This window comes from Oncorhynchus kisutch, linkage group LG11 (assembly GCF_002021735.2).
Source record: "Oncorhynchus kisutch isolate 150728-3 linkage group LG11, Okis_V2, whole genome shotgun sequence".
Lineage (NCBI taxonomy): Eukaryota > Metazoa > Chordata > Actinopteri > Salmoniformes > Salmonidae > Oncorhynchus > Oncorhynchus kisutch.
Window position 1 is genome coordinate 67,451,573 of NC_034184.2, and position 22,386 is coordinate 67,473,958.

General features: G+C 42.0%; 1 protein-coding gene across 2 annotated transcripts in view; it reads left to right on the top strand.

The window, feature by feature from the left end:
- Nucleotides 1-22,386, top strand: part of kcnh2b (potassium voltage-gated channel, subfamily H (eag-related), member 2b) — a 326,635-nt gene that overhangs the window by 9,241 nt on the left and 295,008 nt on the right. For both annotated transcript variants that reach the window (XM_031836147.1, XM_031836148.1), the window contains one exon: nucleotides 20,783-21,013. In XM_031836147.1, coding sequence (XP_031692007.1) covers nucleotides 20,783-21,013 — 231 coding nt within the window. The remainder of the gene's footprint in view (nucleotides 1-20,782; nucleotides 21,014-22,386) is intronic.

The following is a 22,386-nucleotide window of genomic DNA, read 5'->3' on the forward strand; positions in this document are numbered from 1 at the left end:
GTTAAACAAAGGTTAAATAAATAAATAAAATAAAGCATAATAGGACAAAACACACATCCTTACAAGAGAGACACCACAACACTACATAAAGAGAGACCTAAGACAACAACACAGCATGGCAGCAACACAACATGACAACAACATGGTAGGTTAATGGCTTGTTGGACACTAAAGAAGCTTTGTTGTAGAGAGTTTAACACAAAATCCGTGGAGGAGCCAGCTGAGTATAAGCCTGTATCACCTGCAAATAAATGGAGGAGAGAGCTTCCTACTGCCTGAGCTATGTTGCTGATGTAAATTGAGAAGAGCATGGGGCCTAGGATCAAGCCTTGGGGTACTCCCTTGCTGACAGGCAGTGGATGAGACAGCAGATGTTCTAATTTTGTACACTGCACTCTTTGAGAGAGGTAGTTAGCAATCCAGACCAAAGACCCTTCAGAGACACCAATACTCCTTAGCCGGCCCACAAGAATGGAATGGACTACCGCAGTGGTTCCCAAACTTTTTATAGTCCTGTACCCCTTCAAACATTCAACCTCCAGCTGCATACCCCCTCTAGCACCAGGGTCAGCGCACTCTCAAATGTTGTTTTTGCCATCACACTATATGATACATTTATTAAACATAAGAATGAATGTGAGTTTTTGTCACAACCCGGCTCTTATAGGACCAGGGCACAAATAATAATATAATAATAACAGCTCGATTTGCCAAGGCAAGAAACTCTGAGCGCAGCTCTATCCAGAAATCTGTCAGTGGCTTCTGATTAAATTACATTTTCACAGAACCGCTTGTTGCAATTTAGATGAGGCTCTCTTGTTCAGATATCGGTAAGTGGACTGGAGGCAGGGCAGGAAAGGTATAACAAATCCAGTTGTTTGTGTAATCCGTTTCTGGAAAGTACCTGCGTAATTGCGCACCCAGCTCACTCAGGTGCTTCGCTATATAACATTTGACATTGTCCTTAAGCTTGAGTTAATTTGCACACAAAAAGTCATACAATGATGGAAAGACCTGTGTGTTGTTAATGCAGACTTAATCCAACTTCTTAATCATAGCCTCAGTTTTGTCCCACACATTGAATATAGTTGGGGAGAGTCCCTGTAATCCTAGATTCAGATCATTCAGGCAAGAAAAAATTGTCATAATGCAAGCGGCCAGACAAGTGAAAATTATGGTCAGTAAAGAAAACTTTAAGCTAGTCTCTCAATTCCCAAAAACGTGTCAATACTTTGCCCCTTGATAACCAGCGCACTTCTGTATGTTGTAAAAGCATTACATGGTCGCTGCCCGTATCATTGCATAATGCAAAAAATTACACGAGAGTTCAGGGGCCTTGCTGTAATAACAAAGTTAACCATTTTCACTGTGTCCAAAACATCTTTCAAGCTGTCAGGCATTCACTTGGCAGCAAGAGCCTCTCGGTGGATGCTGCAGTGTACCCAAGTGGCGTCGGGAGCAACTGCTTGCACGTGCGTTACCACTCCACTATGTCTCCCTGCCATGGCTTTTGCGCCATCAGTACAGATACCAACGCATCTTGACCACCAAATTCCATTTGATGTCACAAAGCTGTTCAGTACTTAAAAAATATCCTGTCATGTTGTCCTGGTTTCCAGTGGTTTGCAGAAGAGGATGTCTTCCTTAATTGACCCCCATAAACGTAACGGACATACAGTATACCATGCTCGCCACATCTGTTGACTCATCCAGCTGTTACGCATATAATTCATTGGCTTGTATGCAGAGCAGTAATTGTTTCAAAATGTCTCCTGTCATGTCACTTATGCGTCATGAAACAGTGTTGTTTGATGAAGGTACTGTCTGTATAGTTTTTTTGGCCTTTTCCCCCAGCATTGTCCCAGCCATATCCGCAGCAGCAGGAAGAATGAAGTAGTCCACAATATTATGGGGCCACTCGGGAGCTCACCATGTAAGGCGCTTCTAGCCCCTTCCTGTTAATGGTATCTGTTGCTTTTATACATGTCTTACTACCGGAAAGTCGTCTTTATTTTCGCTCAAAAAACTCCCGTGGCTTATTTTTCAAATTGTCATGTTTTGTTTCTAAATGTCTGCGCAAGAGTGAAGGTTTCCCGTAAGAGAGTGACGGTTAATGTGATTGGATGTTAATTATTTGACTAGGCTACCTGTATTTGACGTTGTGTTGTTATTTCACTGAACACTAGATGGTTAAAACATTTTTGGGGCAGTGAAATGAGGCTACTCAGGCGTGAAAAAAACCTCACCCAAATGTTTAGCCCCGTTGGAAAATATAAATATACTGTTTGAAAAACACTTTTGATTAACAAGGCAAAATCGAAATTGGTCTTTAAAAGTTAGGATCAGCTTGATCTCCTCCTTTAAATAAAGGGCGCACTGTGGCTGCCTTCTAAGCAATGGGAACCTCCCCAGAGAGGAAAGAAAGTTACAGATGTCGCTGTCCCAATCATTTTGCAGTCCACTGTAGACTGATCAGGTGAATACAGGTAAAAGCTATGATCCCTTATTGATGTCACATGTTAAATCCACTTCAATCAGTGTAGATGAAGGGGAGGAGACCGGTTAAAGAAGGATTTTTAAGCCTTGAGACAATTGAGACATGGATTGTGTATGTGTCATTCAGAGGGTGAATGGGCAAGACTAAATGTTTAAGTGCCTTTGAACGGGGCATGGTAGAAGATGCCAGGCTCACCGGTTTGTGTGTAAGAACTGCAATGCTGCTGGGTTTTTCACACTCAATGTCAAGGACTGACCTTAGTTATCTATGTTTTATGTATTATTTTGGTCAGGTCAGGGTGTGATGAGGGTGGGTATTTGTGTTTTAGTCCTGTCTAAGGTTTTTGTATATCTATGTTTTTTTTGTATGTCTAGGTAATGTAGGTCTATGGTGGCCTGAATTGGTTCCCAATCAGAGGCAGCTGTTTATTGTTGTCTCTGATTGGGGATCCTATTTAGGTTGCCATTTCCCATTTTGGTTTTGTGGGTTATTGTCTATGTGTAGTTGCATGTCAGCACTCGTTGTATTAGCGTCACGGTCATTTTGTTAGTTTGTGTAGTGTTCTTCGTTAATTAAAGAAGATATATTCATATCACTCTGCGCCTTGGTCTCATCAATACGATGAACGTGAAACTCAACAGTTTCCTGTATGTATAAAGAATGGTCCACCAACCAAAGAACATCCAGACAACTTGACACAACTGTGGGAAGCATTGGAGTCAACATGGGCCAGCATCCATGTGGAACGCTTTCGTCACCTTGTAGAGTCAGTCCGTTGCTCCAACAAATTGAGGCTGTCCTGAGGGCAAAAGGGGATGCAACTCTATTAGGAAGGAGTTTCTAATGTTTTGTACACTCAGTGCACGCTTGTCTTGTAAAATTCTCCTGTGAATTATATTATTCAACCTGAGTGAGTTGGTGTTGTAAATTTATCCAGGTGGGATTGGAAATGAAAAATGAGAGGGTGGATCAAATAGCCCTAGTGGTTACATTGCTGTCTAATCATTTGGTGATGGATGCTTGGCTTTTCTCTCTGCCTATGTGGGGAGCCTGACTGTCATCCATTGCCAAGACTTTGATGTACTGTATCTATTCTTAAAGGGATAGTTCACTCCAAAGATTGTCAGATGTTTATAGATCTCAAAAGTCTTATTTTGAGAGGAGTTCTTATCCCTGCCATCAGTTGTGTAGTTCTGGTATATGCTTAGACCCCAAATTAATGGGAAATACGCACCGTCTAATTTCCTTATTTATTGGGTACCTGGTTTTTCCATTCATATGGGTTTGAGGCATTTATCTGCATCTACACAATCAATGGTATAGGATATGAACTCATCTCAACAGAAGACTAATTTGGATGTATGAAAACATAGGACAAAGTTGGATAGATACAGGAATTTACAGCAAAATCCTGTTTGATTAGCACCCCATTAACATTACAATAGGACATCCTGAGACTTCCAACAAAATATCAAAATCCATTATTTTCCTAGGCTATACAGTCATGATCTAAACAATACGTAATAACCATCTATAACCAAACTCTGTATTCTTGTCCAGTTGCACCCCACCTGGACAAAGCCGAGTAAAGACACTAAAACCAAAAAGATTCCTATTCTAACCATGGCAACTCAAGCTGAATTACCTCTTTCGTTGGGATAACGGGACTTTATCTTATAGATCGTATAGATCGCTTTATTGGTCAGTTGTATACAAGGTCCAACTGAAATGTGTCTTCCACTTTTAACCTGGCTTTTAGGATTTGGTACCAGTAACACTCCGGTTGCCAGCTCACTTCCTGACATATTTAGAGGGGGTAGATCAGGTTTAATATTGCAGATTATTATTTTTAAAATTGTATATATACTGAACATAAATATAAACACAACATGCAACAATTTCAACCATTTTTCTGAATTACAGTTCATATGAGGAAATCAGTCAATTTAAATAAATTTGTTAGGCCCTAGTCTATGGTTTTCATGACTGAGATTACAGATATGCATCTGTTGGTCATAACTACCAAAAAACATGGGCCTCACAATGGGGTTCACAATGGGCCTCACAATGGGCCTCACAATGGGCCTCACAATGGGACTCACAATGGGCCTCACAATGGGGTTCACAATGGGACTCACAATGGGCCTCACAATGGGCCTCACAATGGGCCTCACAATGGGACTCACAATGGGCCTCACAATGGGACTCACAATGGGCCTCACAATGGGCCGCAGGATCTTATTCAAATTTCAAATTGACAACCGATAAAATTCAATTGTGTTCATTGTCCGTAATTTATGCCTGCATGCGCATACCATAACCCCACCGCCACCATGGGGTACTCTGTTTACAATGTTGACATCAGCAAACTGCTCGCCCACATGATGCCATACACATGGTCTGTGGTTGTGAGGCCGGTTGAACGTATGACCAAATTCTCTAAAACAACATTGGAGGCGGCTTATGGTAGAGATATTAATGATGAATACTCTGCCAACAGCTCTGGTGGACATTCCTGCAGTCAGCATGGCAATTGCACGCTCCCTCAAAACTTGAGACATCTGTGGCATTGTGTTGTGTGACAAAACTGCACATTTTAGAGTAAACTAATGGACAGCAACACTTAGGCTTTTACTTCCAGCTTATACATACAATATGCATTTTATGGAAACAGTATATTTTATATTTTTTTGTTTTTAAGTCTCCTCCTTCAGCTACCCTCAAATCCTCTCATCTATCTCTGTATACCATCCAGTTTTGATTTCTATTTGCCATATATTTTTCAAATGTGCTGTGATGTTTCACAAAAGTTTTGAACCTTTCTACTCACATAATTTCAACAGATTGTATATTAAGGATAAACATTTTTGCTTAGAGTATTCTTATATTATTGATCGATTGACTTTGGCTTTTCAAATCACTCAGCAGTGCTATTTGCAGAGTTAGCTCCAGGTAAATGTTGCAATGCGAACTAAAACAAGCTACATATGTACAGTCCCAAAACAAATGATCTAATGATTCATCCCTTCAGTTGCTGGCTCGCCTCTCTAACCACTAGGCTACCTGCCACCTTGTTTTCTCTGTCTGTGTAGTCATTGCTCCCTGGCCCCATGAGATAGAAGCCTCCAATTTGCACTGTATGAGATGGGAGCTGGGGAGGACATTAAGCTTTACAGCCCAGGCACAAACACCATCACCAGGGAAACTAGCCAGGCCCACACATAGTTCCCCAGAGGACAATGTCCTTCCTTCCAGTCTTCCAATGTAGCTGACTCAATCCAGGCTCTGTCTGTAGACCGAGAACCAGGATTGTGTGAATGATCTGAAGACATATGCTACTCTACATTCGGCACCTGAACACCACTGTGTTCAGGAGGGGGCCTTGATGTTCCTTCACACGGCATCTGAAAGAGAGAGAGAGAGAGAGAGAGAGAGAGAGAGAGAGAGAGAGAGAGAGAGAGAGAGAGAGAGAGAGAGAGAGAGAGAGAGAGAGAGAGAGAGAGAGAGAGAGAGAGAGAGAGAGAGAGAGAGAGAGAGAGAGAGAGAGAGAGAGAGAGAGAGAGAGAGAGAGAGAGAGAGAGAGAGAGAGAGAGAGAGAGAGAGAGAGAGAGAGAGAGAGAGAGAGAGAGAGAGAGAGAGAGAGAGAGAGAGAGAGAGAGAGAGATGCTACCTGCTGCCCCCAGTATATCGATACACTGGGGGCAGCAGGTAGCCTAGTGGTAAAGAGCGTTGGGCCAGTAACCAAAAGGTTGCTGGTTTGAATCCCCCAGCCGACTAGGTGAAAAATAATTCTGCCCTTGAGCAAGGCACTTAACCCTAATTGCCCCGGATAAGAGCATCTGCTAAATTACTAAAATGGATCATGACTTACATTGGCTGTGCATGGATTAGCGATAGGTGTTGTGTATTTATAGGTGTCTATAATAAGTAGTGTTCCCTCAACCTGATCCCTAGTCACTTAGCGGTAGTGGGGCTGATTATCCATGCATGCAGGTTCACTGATGTTATTTTTTCCGTCTCCCCCACCCTCAATTGTGGTACTTGGTACGATCCCAGCCATATTGACACACTGACACGGTTTGTTTAGGCTTGACCCCGTCCAATCATCTCCTTTAGCCAAGACAGTCATTAACACAATCGATACTTCTCTTCCCCCCTCACTCCGTTTGACTCTCTCTCAGCATCTTCCCTTCTGTACTCTGTTGTCTCTGTTGCTAGCTGTCATTCCCAGTCTCTACGAGCAACCCGCTGGGTTGTCATGGTCCAACAGTTTCATCCCCCCGCTGCTGCCAGGCACACGTCCAACTGGGGAACATGGCACCTGCTGGGGAAATTAGTTCCATACTTCCGCTTCCAGCCTATCCTGTCCATCACCTAGTGTCCTTTGTTTGTGCGTTCCAGCTTTAAACGACGCAATGCTAGCTTGGGTACCTAGGCTAGTGTGTCAGTTTTATTTTATTTTATTTGACAATTTAAACACGCAAAATGTTGGAAAAACAAGGCAACAGATAAATATACCAAAACTGTGAGGATCCAAAAAAGTCAAGAGACTTGTTTCCAATGTGGTCTTCTCAATGAGAAGATGAGGTTTCATTGTTGACTTGAACTTGCGTCGTTTTAGTAAACAGACTAGCTATGCTAGCTGCTCTGATAATGATGTGCTTTTTGTGTGAGGCAGATTTAATTAGCATCTTCTATTGTATTATCACATTTGAGGTCAAATGCAAAGTGAGATATCTGAAACCTCTCAGGTGCGATGTCGGATGAGGAGTTGTCGTTGTAACAAGAAGTATCTCCTCCTCAGTTTTTTCACTAGGATTGCCTTTAGGCAATTCCACGGTAACTGAATGACGATGAGACTCAGATCTTTCACTTTAAAAGTATGCCAAACAAAAACCATTGATTGCAAAGTTAAACAAACCATGCAGGACTACGTCTAACAATTTCCACTGAACATTTTACAAAAACGCATTTACTCGAAGAACAGTGCAGATGTTTGGTAACGTAATGACGGTAAAATCTCCCTCAGTTTGTGTGACCACATTTTCAAAACGCTGTTAAATATCTATTCTGAATGAGGATTTAAAGATGTCTGCCGAAAGAATGGGGTGTCAGCTATGACATGGCACCTTGAGTTTGAAAAAATGCAACTACAGTAAGTGAAGTGGATTAACACTCGGTAACAGAATGACATCATGGGTCCCTGATCTGTACTATACAGAAATACATAATTATGGATGTCATTATTTTCATGGTGATGTATACTGAATAGGTACACAAAGGTATAATTATTTACTATCGTCCTTTGCGTGTTTGGGTATTTTTCTACACACTGGTTATTATTGTAATGCTCTCCGCCCTCATTACAGACCAAATCTGTACCAATCATAGAAGTCTATGTATCACAAGTTTGGACATCACAGTATATCACAGTAGAGCACAGTAGAGTGCATTACAGTAGAGCACATCAAATCAAATCAAATGTATTTATATAGCCCTTCGTACATCAGCTGATATCTCAAAGTGCTGTACAGAAACCCAGCCTAAAACCCCAAACAGCAAGCAGTGCAGGTGTAGAAGCACGGTGGCTAGGATCACAGTAGAGTAGAGTTCAATACAGTATAGTTCAGTAGAGCACAGTGCCATACAGTAAATTATACTGTACTCTAATCTAGTGTGCTCTACTGTACTGTACTAAACTGTATTGCAGTACTGTATTGTTCTGACCTATACTCTAGTATACTTTAGTTTTCTTAAATGTCTGCTGTGCTGTACTGTGCTCTACTGTATTCTGCTGTTCACACTTGTGAAACAGATGTCTATGATTGGTTCAGATTTGGACTGACCAAATTTCAATGTCCATGGACGTCCGGGGTCAGTCCCTGCTCAGTAGGTGAGAGGGCTGGTTACAGTAAATGGAGAGAGAGGGGGCTCATGGGTAGGTGTCAGTAAGAGCCTGGAGAGGTGACATTAACTGGAGAGAATAGAGACGGGGAGAGAGAGCGAATGGTTGTTCAGACTGTTTTAACACTCTTGGTTTAACCGCATGACGACAGAAAGATAACAAAATCAATTATGAGCTGAACATAACAGTATGCCAGTGGAAGGGAGGACAGTAGCAGGTGACCCAACTGTGGTTTGTGACTACAATGAATTCCCATTGTAGCCAATTCAGTTGCAGTCATTCTGTTACTGTTTTTTTTATATTTTTTATACAGATTTTACAGGTAACAGAATTATGTGTTTTAATCACTTTATAAATCATAAACCAAATTGTTATTAGCAAAAACACTAACCAATTGGTAGGTCTACCTTTACTTGCTACTTCTGTGAACTTTCACAATCCTCCGTCCTCATGAGGGAGAGAAATTAGAAATACAGAATGACAAAACTAAGCAACCTTTCTTAAACTTACAGAAGGCAAATAATTCCAATGTTGATATTAGCCAGCACTGGTCTTTATGTCAACATTGTGTTTTGATGTTATCTTTATTATTGTTGTTATTGTTATTCGGTATTCACTGTGTATTCAGTCCTCGTGTCACCATTTCTATTTTTTTCTTCATCTTTAACTCTGCATTGTTGGAAAAGGACCCATAAGTAAGCATTTCATTGCTAGTCTACAAAGCATTTGACAAATAACATTTGATTTGGTTTATTTCTAATACATTTTAAGACTTTTTCTGCTATATGTTTTCTATGACACCTTTTCCTTCTGTTTGGCCAGAAATCAAAGCCTTTGCTTATTCCTAATATGTAGGATGGAAAATGGTTGAAAAATATATATACTGTATGACTTAATTTCTCAAGAATATAGACTCGTAACTTTCATTTGACACCAAGTTTGATGTGCTCCTATAAACTTCACATGTTAGTGCTCACAGGGATTTGTATGTGGAAATGATCCTTTTAGGAATTTTGAGAAAGAATTGTGTGTGGATGTGTGAACGGTGAGACAAGCTGTGTTTTAACAAATGTCTTGTCAGTTTGTTGCTCAAACTTGATTTCTTAGGTAACTCTGCCTTTGCTAAACATTGAGTGGAATACAAGGTGCTGCTGTGCATGTAATTCCCCATGTAATAGCAAACAATAATTTATTTATTTTTGTTATATTTAGGGAGTAGTGTATGTATACTACAAATAGGGCTGGGCGGAATACCGTATTTTACTATATACCGGTATTGATGCAGGGACCGGTTTGGGTTTTTACTTTACCTTCTATAACGGTATTTGAATGTTTGGAGCCTCGCTGTGCCCACAGACCTAGTCCCACCCCCTGTCACTCAAGGAGCGCATTTGTTGTTGCTTGACCACGAGACACTTTCGTTCAGTCTGCATGGTCAATGCAGCACATACAACAATGTTGTTTCCAATTTGATCTTAATATAAATCCACAAGCGTTCTATAATTACAATATTAGTTTGTGTTTCTTACATCTGCAAACAGCTAGTTTGTATTTTCTTAGCAAGTTAAGCTAAATCGTGTTAGCCACTAATGCTAATCGCTAGTTAGCTGGGTAGCTAAATCTAAGTCGCAATTGCAACATTTGGTTAAAAATAGGGCCTAGTATTTTTGCCCATATCGTGGCAGCGTGGAAATGATCTCAAATGAGTGCAGGAAATGCAGAAATTGATGGAAATGCAGTTAATTATTTTAGGCTGAAGTTGAATTGAACATTATAAAACAATCAGACTGGAGAAAGACCCTTTGAAATGATTTCGAATATATGTGTTGCCACCCTAGGATCACACACTATTCATAAAGCAAATGTAGAACTTTTATTAATTAAAAACATAACATACCGTCAAATTCCATCATAGCATCAAACATTTGGAAAATACCATGATATGATATTTTGGCCATATCGCTCAGCCCTAACTACAAAGAGTAGCAACCAAATCTGTGGCAACAAAATATGTTTGAATTGAGTTTTGAGTTTATAAACTAGTTGAAAAGCTACTCAAGCAGCTCAGTTGGAAGCGAAGGTATATTTCAGTCCTCAGTGTCGCTTCTCTATCAGTGGTCCACTCTAAGCTCCAACAGGCAGCACTTTGTCCACCACCCGCTGCCTCCCTCCTCATACTCCTCTTTCTCCTCTTTTTCGCTGTCCTTCACTCTCCTCCTCTCTCACTTCTGTGACCACTCTGCCATTCCAACACTCCATCCTGTGTCACCCCCCCCCCTCTCCTCTGCCCGTCTCTGCCTCTCCCCTGAAGCTCTTCGGCTATATGTGTGTCTGCTCTACCAACTCTCTTAGCACTCGTCTAGGAAATACTAACCATTTTATAGACTAAAGTCCTACCAGTGTCCTCGGAATGAAACCCACTTTGCATAAATCTACATTACCCCATTTAGGGAGTTCAAACTCACTTCCTTGAGGAATGGCCCATAAAATATTGTGTTGATTGTAAAAATGTAATGTGCTAGGGAATGCAAGGTACACTTGTAGAAAAAAGGGTTCCAAAGGGATTCTTCGGTTGTCCCCATATGAGCACCCTTTTTGGTTCTAGGTAGAACCCTCTGTGGAAAGGGTTCTACATGGAACCCAAAATAGTTCTACTTGGATCCAAAAAGGGTTCTTCAAAGGGTTCTCCTATGGGGATGTTTATGTTCTAGATAGTACCTTAGTATTCAAGCTTATTGTTATGGTTCGGGTTGGGGGAGGGAAATCCCCATCCTAGATCTCTCCCCAGAATGGATGTCATAAAATGTTATGATGACCTCAACATCCCTTTACACACTGCAGTACTGTCTGAAGTAATGAGGTCAAGATCTATACTGTATGCCAGGCATGACAGCTTTTTAATTTCTGCTGATAATCTCCAATATTTTTGTTTTTCTGGATGGGCAAGTTACATGATGTTAATGGGGTTATACATTGAGTATACAAAACATTAAGAACTCTTTCCATGACATAGACTGACCAGGTGAAAGCTATGATACCTTATTTATGTCACTGGTTAATCAACTTCAATCAGTGTATATGAAGGAGAGGAGACAGGTTAAAGAAGGTTTTTTAAGCCTTGAGACCATTGAGACATTGTGTATGTGTGCCATCCAGAGGGTGAATGGGAAATACAAAATATTTAAGTGCCTTTGTACAGGGTATGGTAGTAGGTGCCAGGCACACCGGTTTGTTTCAAGAGCTGCAACGCTGCTGGGTTTTTTATGCTCAACAGTTTCCCGTGTGTATCAAGAATGGTCCACCACCCAAAGGACATCCCGCCAACTTGACACAACTGTGGAAAGCATTGGAGTCGACATGAGACCGCATCCCTGTGGAACACTTTCAACACCTTGTAGAGTCCATGTCCTGACGAATTGAGTCTGTTCTGAGCGCAAAAGAGGGGTGCGTGCAAGTCAATATTAGGAAGGTGTTCCTAATGTCTTGTACACTCAGTGTAAGTGCAGGCTTTGTGGGTTCAGGTGATTGTCCAGAGCAAGGCAAGGGGTTAATGATGATAGGTCACTCATTCTGTTTATGTCTGTGTCTTTATGGTTTTGTCTGCTAGTCTCCTACACAGCATCAGCTGAGCGGGATGCAACAGGCATACACAGATAGAAAACAGCTCCATGTCACACACACGATATCGCTGCACTGTTGTAGCTAGAAACAAGTATTTCGCTGCACCTGCGATAACATCTGCAAATCTGTGTAAGTGACCAATAAACTTTGATTTGATACACACACAGTCTTTTATATGCTAGTCATGGGAGTCCCTACGCCCCCTCACCATACGGTGCAGGTCCCCAAGCTATCCACTCACAGATGGACTAAGCGTCGTGAACAGACAACCCTGAGGCCTGGTGAAATATTCAGGCTGCATTGTGTTTCAAGTTTCAAAGTTTATTTGCAACATGTGCAGGATACAACAGGTGTAAAACATTCTTATCTTGAGAGCTCTTTCCCAACAATGCAGTGATAATGATAATAATGTAATATTAATAATAATAATAAAAGATAATAACAAAAAATAGAATAAAAAGAAAAGTAAGATGGGCATATGGTCAGTGTGGATAGTCTGTGGGAGAGGGAGAGCAGTAGTCATTAGCCATTTAAAGGATCCAACCCTTTGGATGAAAATGACATGGCCAAATCTAACTGTCTGTAGCTCAGGCCCTGAAGCAAGGATATGCATATTCTTGATACCATTTGAAAGGAAACACTTTGAAGTTTGTGGAAATGTGAAATTAATGTAGGAGAATATAACACATTAGATGTAGTAAATGATAATACAAAAGAAAAAAATCAAGCTTTGAAATGCAAGAGAAAGGCCATAATGTATTATTCCAGCCCAGGCACAATTTAGATTTTGGCCACTAGATGGCAGCAGTGTGTTTGTGACGTTTTAGATTGATCCAATGAACCATTGCATATCTGGGAGGGCGATCCCGTAGAGGTTAACAGTCTTTTGGCCAGGGGATAGAAGTTGTTTAGGAGTCTGTTTGTCTGAGCCTTGATGCACCGGTACTGCCTTACGGACGGGAGCATGGAGAACAGCGCATTTCTCGGGTGGCTGGTGTGTGTGGGTGTATTGGTGTGTGTAAGTCATACTGTCTCTTTCCTTCCCTGTGAGTTTCACTGGTTTGTCTTTAATCAGCCTCTCTTCTCTTCCTCTGCCTCTCTCAGCCAGAGCCTCATTAGGAGGTGTTTGATAAGCACTACCCTCGGTGACACCCCAGCCTCGCTGCACCCAAATAGAGCCTGCACACTTAACTGAACAAAGCATACCAGAGTAAAGTTTTCAAACTCTTCATTTTTTTGGTTTCAGGAAGCTTCCCAGGACAGGAAAAAGCTTTTCCTCTCCCCAAACATCTTTTATGATTCTCACATTGTTGCAGTTCTGAAGGGGAAGAATTAACACTGGTCTTTGTCAGCAGTTCCCTAGCAGTCATCCTGTGTATGTGCCTCTATGGTAGGATATATCTACTCCTGGCATACATCTTAATATTTATTTTATTCGACTTAACCATTGTACATACATATCAACTTACATATCAACATTTCCTCACATCTCCTCCCGTAGGTCACCACCAAGCCTTATACATTTCAAGCATGTTTTGTCCGGCGATATCATTTGTAGCTAACCATTAGTACTCACCAAATTTTTTAAATATTTTTTCTTATTTCACCTTTATTTAATCAGGTAAGCTAGTTGAGAACAAGTCATTTACAACTGCGACTTGGCCAAGATAAAGCAAAGCAGTACGACACAAACAACAACACAGAGTTACACATGCAATAAGCAAGCGTACAGTCAATAACACAATAGAAAAAATTATGTCTATATGCAGTTTGTGCAAATGGCGTGAGGAGGTAAGGCAATAAATAGGCCATAGTAGCGAAGTAATTACAATTTAGCAAATTAACACTGGAGTGATAGAAGAGCAGATGGTGATGTGCAAGTAGAAATACTGGTGTGCAAAAGAGCAGAAAAGTAAATAAAAACAATATGGGGATGAGGTAGGTAGGTAGGATGGGGTAGGTAGATTGGGTGGGCTATTTACAGATGGGCTATGTACAGCTGCAGCGATTGGTTAGCGGCTCAGATAGCTGATGTTTAAAGTTAGTGAGGGAAAGATGAGTCTCCTGCTTCAGCGATTTTTGCAATTCGTTCCAGTCATTGTCAGCAGAGAACTGGAAGGAAAGGTGGCCAAAGAGGTGTTGGCTTTGGGGATGACCAGTGAGATATACCTGCTGGAGCGCGTGCTACGGGTGGGTGTTGTTATTGTGACCAGTGAGCTGAGATAAGGCGGAGCTTTACCTAGCATAGACTTATAGATGACCTGGAGCCAGTGGGTCTGGTGACAAATATGTAGAGAGGGCCAGCCGACTAGAGCATAGAGGTTGCAGTGGTGGGTGACAAAACGGATGGCACTGTGATGGACTGCATCCAGTTTGCTGAGTAGACTATTGGAAGCTATTTTGTAAATTACATCGCCGAAGTCGAGGATCGGTAGGATAGTCAGTTTTACCAGGTTATGTTTGGCGGCGTAAGTGAAGGAGGCTTTGTTACGAAATAGGAAGCCAATTCTAGATTTCATTTTGGATTGGAGATGTTTAACCTCTAGCGTCGAGCAATCCAGTATCCGGGAGCGTAATTATAGCCTCAAGCTCATTACCATAACGCAACGTTAACTATTCATGAAAATTGCAAATGAAATGAAAGAAATATATTCACTCACAAGCTTAGCCTTTTGTTAACAACACTGTCATCTCAGATTTTCTAAATATGCTTTTCAACCATAGCTACACAAGCATTTGTTTAAGAGTATTGATAGCTAGCATAGCATTAAGCCTAGCATTCAGCAGGTAACATTTTCACAAAAACAAGAAAAGCATTCAAATAAAATCATTTACATTTGAAGAACTTCGGATGTTTTCAATGAGGAGACTCTCAGTTAGATAGCAAATGTTCATTTTTTCCCAAAAGATTATTTGTGTAGGAGAAATCGCTCCGTTTTGTTCATCACGTTTGGCTAAGAAAAAATTCAGAAAATGCACTCTCTACAACGCCGAACTTTTTACCAAATTAACTCCATAATATTGACAGAAACATGGCAAACGTTGTTTAGAATCAATCCTCAAGGTGTTTTTCACATATCTATTCGATGATAAATCATTCGTGGCAGCTGTATTTCTCCTCGAAGCAAACGAAAAATACACCCAGCTGGAGATTACGCAATAATTGCAACGGAGAACACCAAGCGGCCACCTGGTAGATGTAGTCTCTTAATGTCAATCTTCCAAAGATTTGCCTACAAATACGTCACAATGCTGTCGACACCTTGGGGAAACGACAGAAAGTCTAAGCTCATTCGTGACCCATACACAGCCATATAAGGAGACATTGGAACACAGCGCATTCAAAATCTGGGGCACTTCCTGTATGAAATTTCATCTTGGTTTCGCCTGTAGCATTAGTTCTGTGGCACTCACAGACAATATCTTTGCAGTTTTGGAAACGTCAGAGTGTTTTCTTTCCAAAGCTGTCAATTATATGCATAGTCGAGCATCTTTTCGTGACAAAATATCTTGTTTAAAACGGGAAAGTTTTTTTATCCATAAATTAAAAGAGCGCCCCCTATATCCAAGAAGTTAATATGAGTCTGGAAGGAGAGTTTACAGTCTAGGTATTTGTAGTTATCCACATATTCTAAGTCAGAACAGTCCAGAGTAGTGATGCTAGTCTGTCGGGGTGGTGCGGGCAGCGAACAGTTGAAAAGCATGCATTAGGTTTTAAGAGCAGTTGGAGGCCACGTAAGGAGTGTTGTATAGCATTGAAGCTCGTTTGGAGGTTAGTTAACACAGTGTCCAAAGAATGGCCAGATGTATACAGAATGGTGTCGTCTGTGTAGAGGTGGATCAGGGAATCACCCGCAGCAAGAGCGACATCGTTGATATATACAGAGAAAAGAGTCGGCCCGAGATTTGAACCCTGTGGTACCCCCATAGAGACTGCCGGAGGTCCGGACAACAGGCCCTCCGATTTGACACACTGAACTCTGTCTGAGAAGTCGTTTTGTGAACCAGGCGAGGCAGTCATTTAAGAAACCAAGGCTGTTGACTCTGCTGATAAGAATACAGTGATTGACAGAGTCGAAAGCCTTGGCCAGGTCGATGAAGACGGCTGCACAGTACTGTCTTGTATCGATGGCGGTTATGATATCATTTAGTACCTTGAGCGTGGCTGAGGTGCACCCGTGACCAGCTCGAAAACCGGATTGCACAGTGGAGAAGGTATGGTGGGGCATGCTCAGATCATAGTTCAATTGGCCAAGGAAATGAACCCCCTCCCCCCCATCAGGTGACCAGTCTTCTCATTACCAGTGTTTAACCCATTAGCTTTATGACCCGCTAAGGGCTACATCGCTGCTAATTTATAGAGGGAAGCCATTGAACTTAGCGGCAACCTGCAGAAGGGATAGCCTTTGTTTCCATGCATATCTGAGTAGCCTTGCTCCAGGACCGGTCATTGTGTTTTGACTTTTTCCATGGTTTTCATTTTATTACGATCTCCATTGGCTGACTCCATGAAGACAGTTAGTGTTCCTGTGGTCTGAATAACAACAACTAGTCTTCCCGTATTCTCTCACTAGGGATAGGGGGTTAATGTAGCAGTGAAGGCTAGGTAGATGCAGTCTTTGGGAAAATAGCTGTAAACAGTACCAGTGAAATTGAATTGGTTTTCATCCCACGTTCACTCCAATAGCTATTACGTATTAAAAAGCCCAAAGTGTAAGCTAAGAATTTAATTTTCAACTATTTTACAAGTCAAATGCCACCCTATGTGCGTAGCATAGGGTACAAGCTGTGCCATATGGGAGATTGGATTTGGTCAGGGCCTTGCAGTGTTTTGTCCTTGCCCTCTCTTCCCTTTCCATACCTGGGTGGGAGTTGTTGTTTGTGATCTATCTGTGTTAGTGTGAATGTGTGAGAAAGAGAGAGAGTTATGAGGGAGCGGTAGTGACTGAGAGGAAGCGCGAGAGAGAAAGCTGGCATGTTGTTACTGTATGTATGTGGCTTTTTCTTCTTCAGACAGTAAGAGCTGGTGGTGCGGGGCCAGCTGGTGGTGTGAGGCCCGTGAAGGGTGTTATGCATGTGTGTCTTTGTGTGTGAGAGAAAGTGAGAGAGAATAAGAGAAGACAGGTTTTTATTGTTGCTTCCCTGGGTTCTCTGGAACAGGTGAATACACAGTGCCCCATCGCTAAACACACATACCACACACACACACACACAACACACACACAGTTTGTGATCACAAAATAAACTATCGCTGGGAGTGAGACACTAAGGAAGTCGATATTGTAATAACAGATAGTGAGCCAAGTTGTGGCTTGGCAATTGATACACAAACCTGTCCCACACGCATACATCTTTGGGTCCCTAACGGTTAGAATCGAACTACAGTTCAATACAGAACCTAATTCCAATACCATAGTGTAATTTGGACAAGCGGATGTTATTCTTTAAACACTGTTTGTTAGTTCAGTCAAAAACTTAAAGCAAATCAGTGCTTATCTGCCTTAATACCAGTTTGAATTGCCCATTTTGAACCCCACTTGGAATAGGTCAGCTTCTTATTTAAGGTCTAGATTGACTTGTTGAACGAAAGGCAATTATGTGAGCAAAGTCTCGAAGCATTCTCAATGCTGAGACACTTTGTGCTTCGTGTGCTTTAGTCCTTGAAGAAGATTTACCGATGACAGCTCCTGTAAAGACCTCCAATAAATGGAATGGAAATGGCAAATGTGTCTAAAATATGTCAAGGTGGAGATACATCAAAGCTATATAAAAACAGTGGAAACTTGAATACAACCAGATATAAAGCATGGAGAAAAGATAATGGACTTATTATATATTTCTAAGATCATCTTTGAGAACTAACAATCACCAAAATAAAAACAAGACAGTCGGAGAATGTAAAATTCCCAAAATGGCATGAAATGTGGGCCAATATTGATTTTGTTATGTCCGAGTCACTCAGATAGCATAAAAACACGTCACAAGCCATGGAAAAATGTGTAGAATTGCAGGAAATTTGCTGTAAAACTGCAAAAAAAATGCTCAGCCTAATAGCAAAATGTGTAGAGTTTGGGGAAATGAGCATTATAACTACAAATTTCTCTCGGCCCCATGACAAAATGTGTAGAATTGCAGGAAATTAGTATTAAAACAACTACATTTTGTCTCTGCGGCCAAAAAAATCTGATCGGAGACCGTGCCATTGGCCACGCACACTACCACGTCCCACCAACGCTAATTCTGCCACCACTGTCAAAAATAATCCTCGGGGACCACTGCATCTGAATAGAACAGAAATAGTGCCCTGCTAATTTGAGAATAGCAAACATTCTTCCTCCCAATGTTCTTGTTAGCGGCCTTCAGATGTGTTTTGAGTCAGCCTGAGCAGTCATTAGTCCATGGTTCCCATATAACAAGACAGCTCATCAGAGATGCAGAGAAAAGCGAGGATCAGTGCCAACTTAATTCCACCTTCATACACACACACACACAAATGGCTAGCTAGTTCAGCGGTGCGCGCTAGCAGTATTTCAATCGGTGACTTCACGCGCTCTGAGACCTTGAACTAGTTGTTTCCCTTGCAAAGGGCCGCAGTTTTTGTGGAGCAATAGGTAACGAGGCTTCGTGGGGGACTGTGGTCGATGTTTGCAGCGGGTCCCTGGTTCAAGTCCAGGTTGGTGCCAGGAGCGGGACGAAAGCGATACTGTAACACTTAAATTCAGTGAATGTTACAATGCTAATGTTAAAAGCTACTGTAGCAATATCACAATCACCAAGGCTATGGTGAACTGCTAGTTTTAAAACGATAGCCAAAGCTATGGTGGGCTACTACCTATAGCACAGGGCTCTTCAACCCTGTTCTACCACACCTGATTCTAGTAATTAGCTGGTTGATAATCTGAACAAGGTTAGTTTACAACTGGGGTTGGAGTAAAAACCTACATGACGGTAGTTCTCCAGGAGCAGGGTTGAAACCCCCGATATAGCGTGATTGCCAAGGCTATGTTCAGCTGCTAGCTATAGCGTGATAGCCAACACTATGGTGGGCTGCTAGCTCAAGCTATAGCATACATGGCCCTCCATCCATCTCTCCATGCTACACTATATATACAAAAGTATGTGGACACCTCTTCAAATGAGTGGATTCAGAAATTTCAGCCATACCCGTTGCAGACAGGTGTATAAAATCAAGCACACAGCCATGCAATCGCCATAGATTAACATTGGCAATAGAATGGCCATACTGAAGAGCTTTCAATGTGGCACTGTCATGGGATACCACTTTTCCAACAAGTCAGTTCATCAAATTTCTGCCCTGCTAGAGCTTCCCCGGTCAACTGTAAATGCTGTTAAATCAAATCAAATCAAATCAAATTGCATTTGTCTCATGCGCCAAATGAAACAGGTGTAGACCTTACCATAAAATGCTTACTTACAAGCCCTTAACTGACAATGCAGATTTTTTTTAAAGTAAGTCAGAAAATATATGAAAAATACAAATAAAAAGTAACACTATAATATAACAATAACGAGGCTATATACAGGGGGTTCCGGTACCGAGTCAATGTACTCGAGATAATTGAGGCAATGTGTATATGTAGGTAGGGCTACTGTGAAGTGGAAAAGTCTAGGAGCAACAACGGCTCAGCCGCGAAGTGGTAAGCCACACAAGCTCACAGAACAAGATCGCTGAGTGCTGAAGTGCGTAGTGCATAAAAATTGTTTGTCCTCGGTTGCAACACTCACCACCAAGTTTCAAACTGCCTCTGGAAGCAACGTCAGCACGATAACTGTTTGTCAGGAGCTTCATGAAATGGGTTTCCATTGCCGAGCAGCCGCACACAAGCCTAAGATCACCTTGCGCAATGCCAAGCATCAGCTGGAGTGGTGTAAAGCTCCCCGCCATTGGACTCTGGAACAGTGGAAACGTGTACTCTAGAGTGATGAATCACACTTCATCATCAGGCAGTCCGAAGTACGAGTCTGAGTTTGGCGGATGCCAGGAGAACGCTACCTGCCCCAATTCATAGTGCCAACTGTAAAGTTTGGTGGAGGAGGAATAATGTTCCGGGGCTGTTTTTCATGGTTCGGGCTAAATCTTAACCGTATGACATTCTCGACGATTCTTTGCTTCCAACTTTGTGGCAACAGTTTGGGAAAGGCCCTTTCCTGTTTCAGCATGACAATGCCCCCGTGCACAAAGCGAGGTCCATACAGAAATGATTTGTCGAGATCTGTGTAGAAGAACTTGACTGGCCTGAACAGAGCCCTGACCTCAACCCCATCGAACATCTTTGGGATTAATTGGAATGCCGACTGTGAGCCAGGCCTAATCGCCCATCATCAGTGCCCAACCTCACTAATGCTCTTGTGGCTGAATTGAAGCAAGTCCCCGCAGCAATGTTCCAAAGCTAAGGATTTTATATACATATATGGTAGAGGAAAGGTGTATGTGTCAGAGAGAGGGGGGAGTTGACAGCTGCTTTGAGCCTGTGAACATCTTCCTTTGAAACAATGCAGAGCCTCATGGGTTGTAATAGGTTTAAATGGCTACTCCACTGTGAATGCACAAGTTTGCACTAGTCACACACACCAAACCACACACACACACACACACACACACACACACACACACACACACACACACACACACACGCAAGCACGTGTTCACACACATCACACACAAACGCACACATGCACATACACACTTTGTATCTTCCCTACCATCTTCCTCATCTCCCTCTTCCTCTCATCCTCAGGTCGTAAGTTCATCATTGCCAATGCCCGGGTGGAGAACTGCGCCATCATATTCTGCAACGATGGCTTCTGTGCCATGTGCGGCTACTCGCGGGCTGAGATCATGCAGAAGCCCTGCACCTGCAACTTCCTGTACGGCCCTCACACCAAGCGGCTGGCCATCGCCCAGTTGGCTCAAGCATTGCTGGGCTCGGAGGAGAGGAAAGTGGAGATCAACCTCTACAAGAAGGACGGTAGGATGATACGCTGTGTGTGTGTGTGTGTATGCTTGCTTTTTCATTGTAAGCTCATTTACTTGTGTGGCTGCCAGCCAAATAGCATTGCACTTCTGTTGTCATCGGAAGAAAAAACTATTTTCTGACGAATGTGTTCTGTGAAGAAAACTATAGTTGCACGTCTCTGATCACTCTATTGAAGAAAAAAATAAATATATAAAACGTGACCCCTGTCAATACACAGCTGGTCTCACCTGCTCCCTCTTTCTCCCGTTGTGCTATTTATAAACAAACAAAAGCTTCATAATGTAAAATGTGACAGGTGACCTCACTGAGACTCCTAGCAAGGATTTACACTCAGTGTCAGAATAGGTCATTAACAATAAACTGAAACCAAAAGCCTTGTATTTGGTTCAAAGCATTCTCTTAGACCTTAACCTCAACATGAGTTGTGCATCAAGCTTGTGACCATTGAACAAGTTGAAGAAGATGATCTCCTAGGAGTAACATGGTCAAGTCATATCAGTTATCATGGTCAAGTCATATGGGGTGGCAGGGTAGCCTAGTGGTTAGACTGTTGGACTAGGAACCGGAAGGTTGCAAGTTCAAATCCCTGAGCTGACAAGGTACAAATCTGTCATTCTGCCCCTGAACAGGCAGTTAACCCACTGTTCCTAGGCTGTCATTGAAAATAAGAATTTGTTCTTAACTGACTTGCCTAATTAAATAAAGGTGGTCTAAGGCACTGCTTCTCAGTGCTGGAGGCAGTCACTACAGACCCTTGGTTGTATCACAACTGTCTGTGATTGGGAGTCTCATAGGAATGTCTGAATTTGTTCTTAACTGACTTGGCTAGTTAAAAAAATATTGACAAAGTTGTTGTGAAGTGTCGGTTATAAAAAGATGTTCTGTGTTTTCAACACGAAGATCACCTGTACTGGTTGTTTGATCTTGTTCAATCCTGGTAATATGGTCAGGTGCAGCGGAGAAAGACCTTGCAAAGCTGCAGCTGGCTCCAAAAAAGCAGCAATCCTTGCCCTTAATGTAATGTGTACGCTAGGAGTCGGGAAGCAAGTACAGGGAGTGAATTGGATGAATAACGAAACAAGACAAGAAACACGAGTTGCGTACAGACATGAAACAGAGTCAATTATGCCTCTGGGGAAAGAACCAAAGGGAGTGACAGATATACAGGAGGCAATCAGGAAGGTGATGGAGTCCAGGTGAGTCGTAACGATGGTGGTAGGTGGTGGTAGGTGTGCGTAATAATGAATAAACTGGTGAAGTTGAGTGCCGGAGAGGGGGAGCGGGACCGAGACTTAACTGCAAACACAAAACTAGTCGTTCATGATTGAGGGTTGATGAGAAATGTACTACTTCTCTTCTAGTCT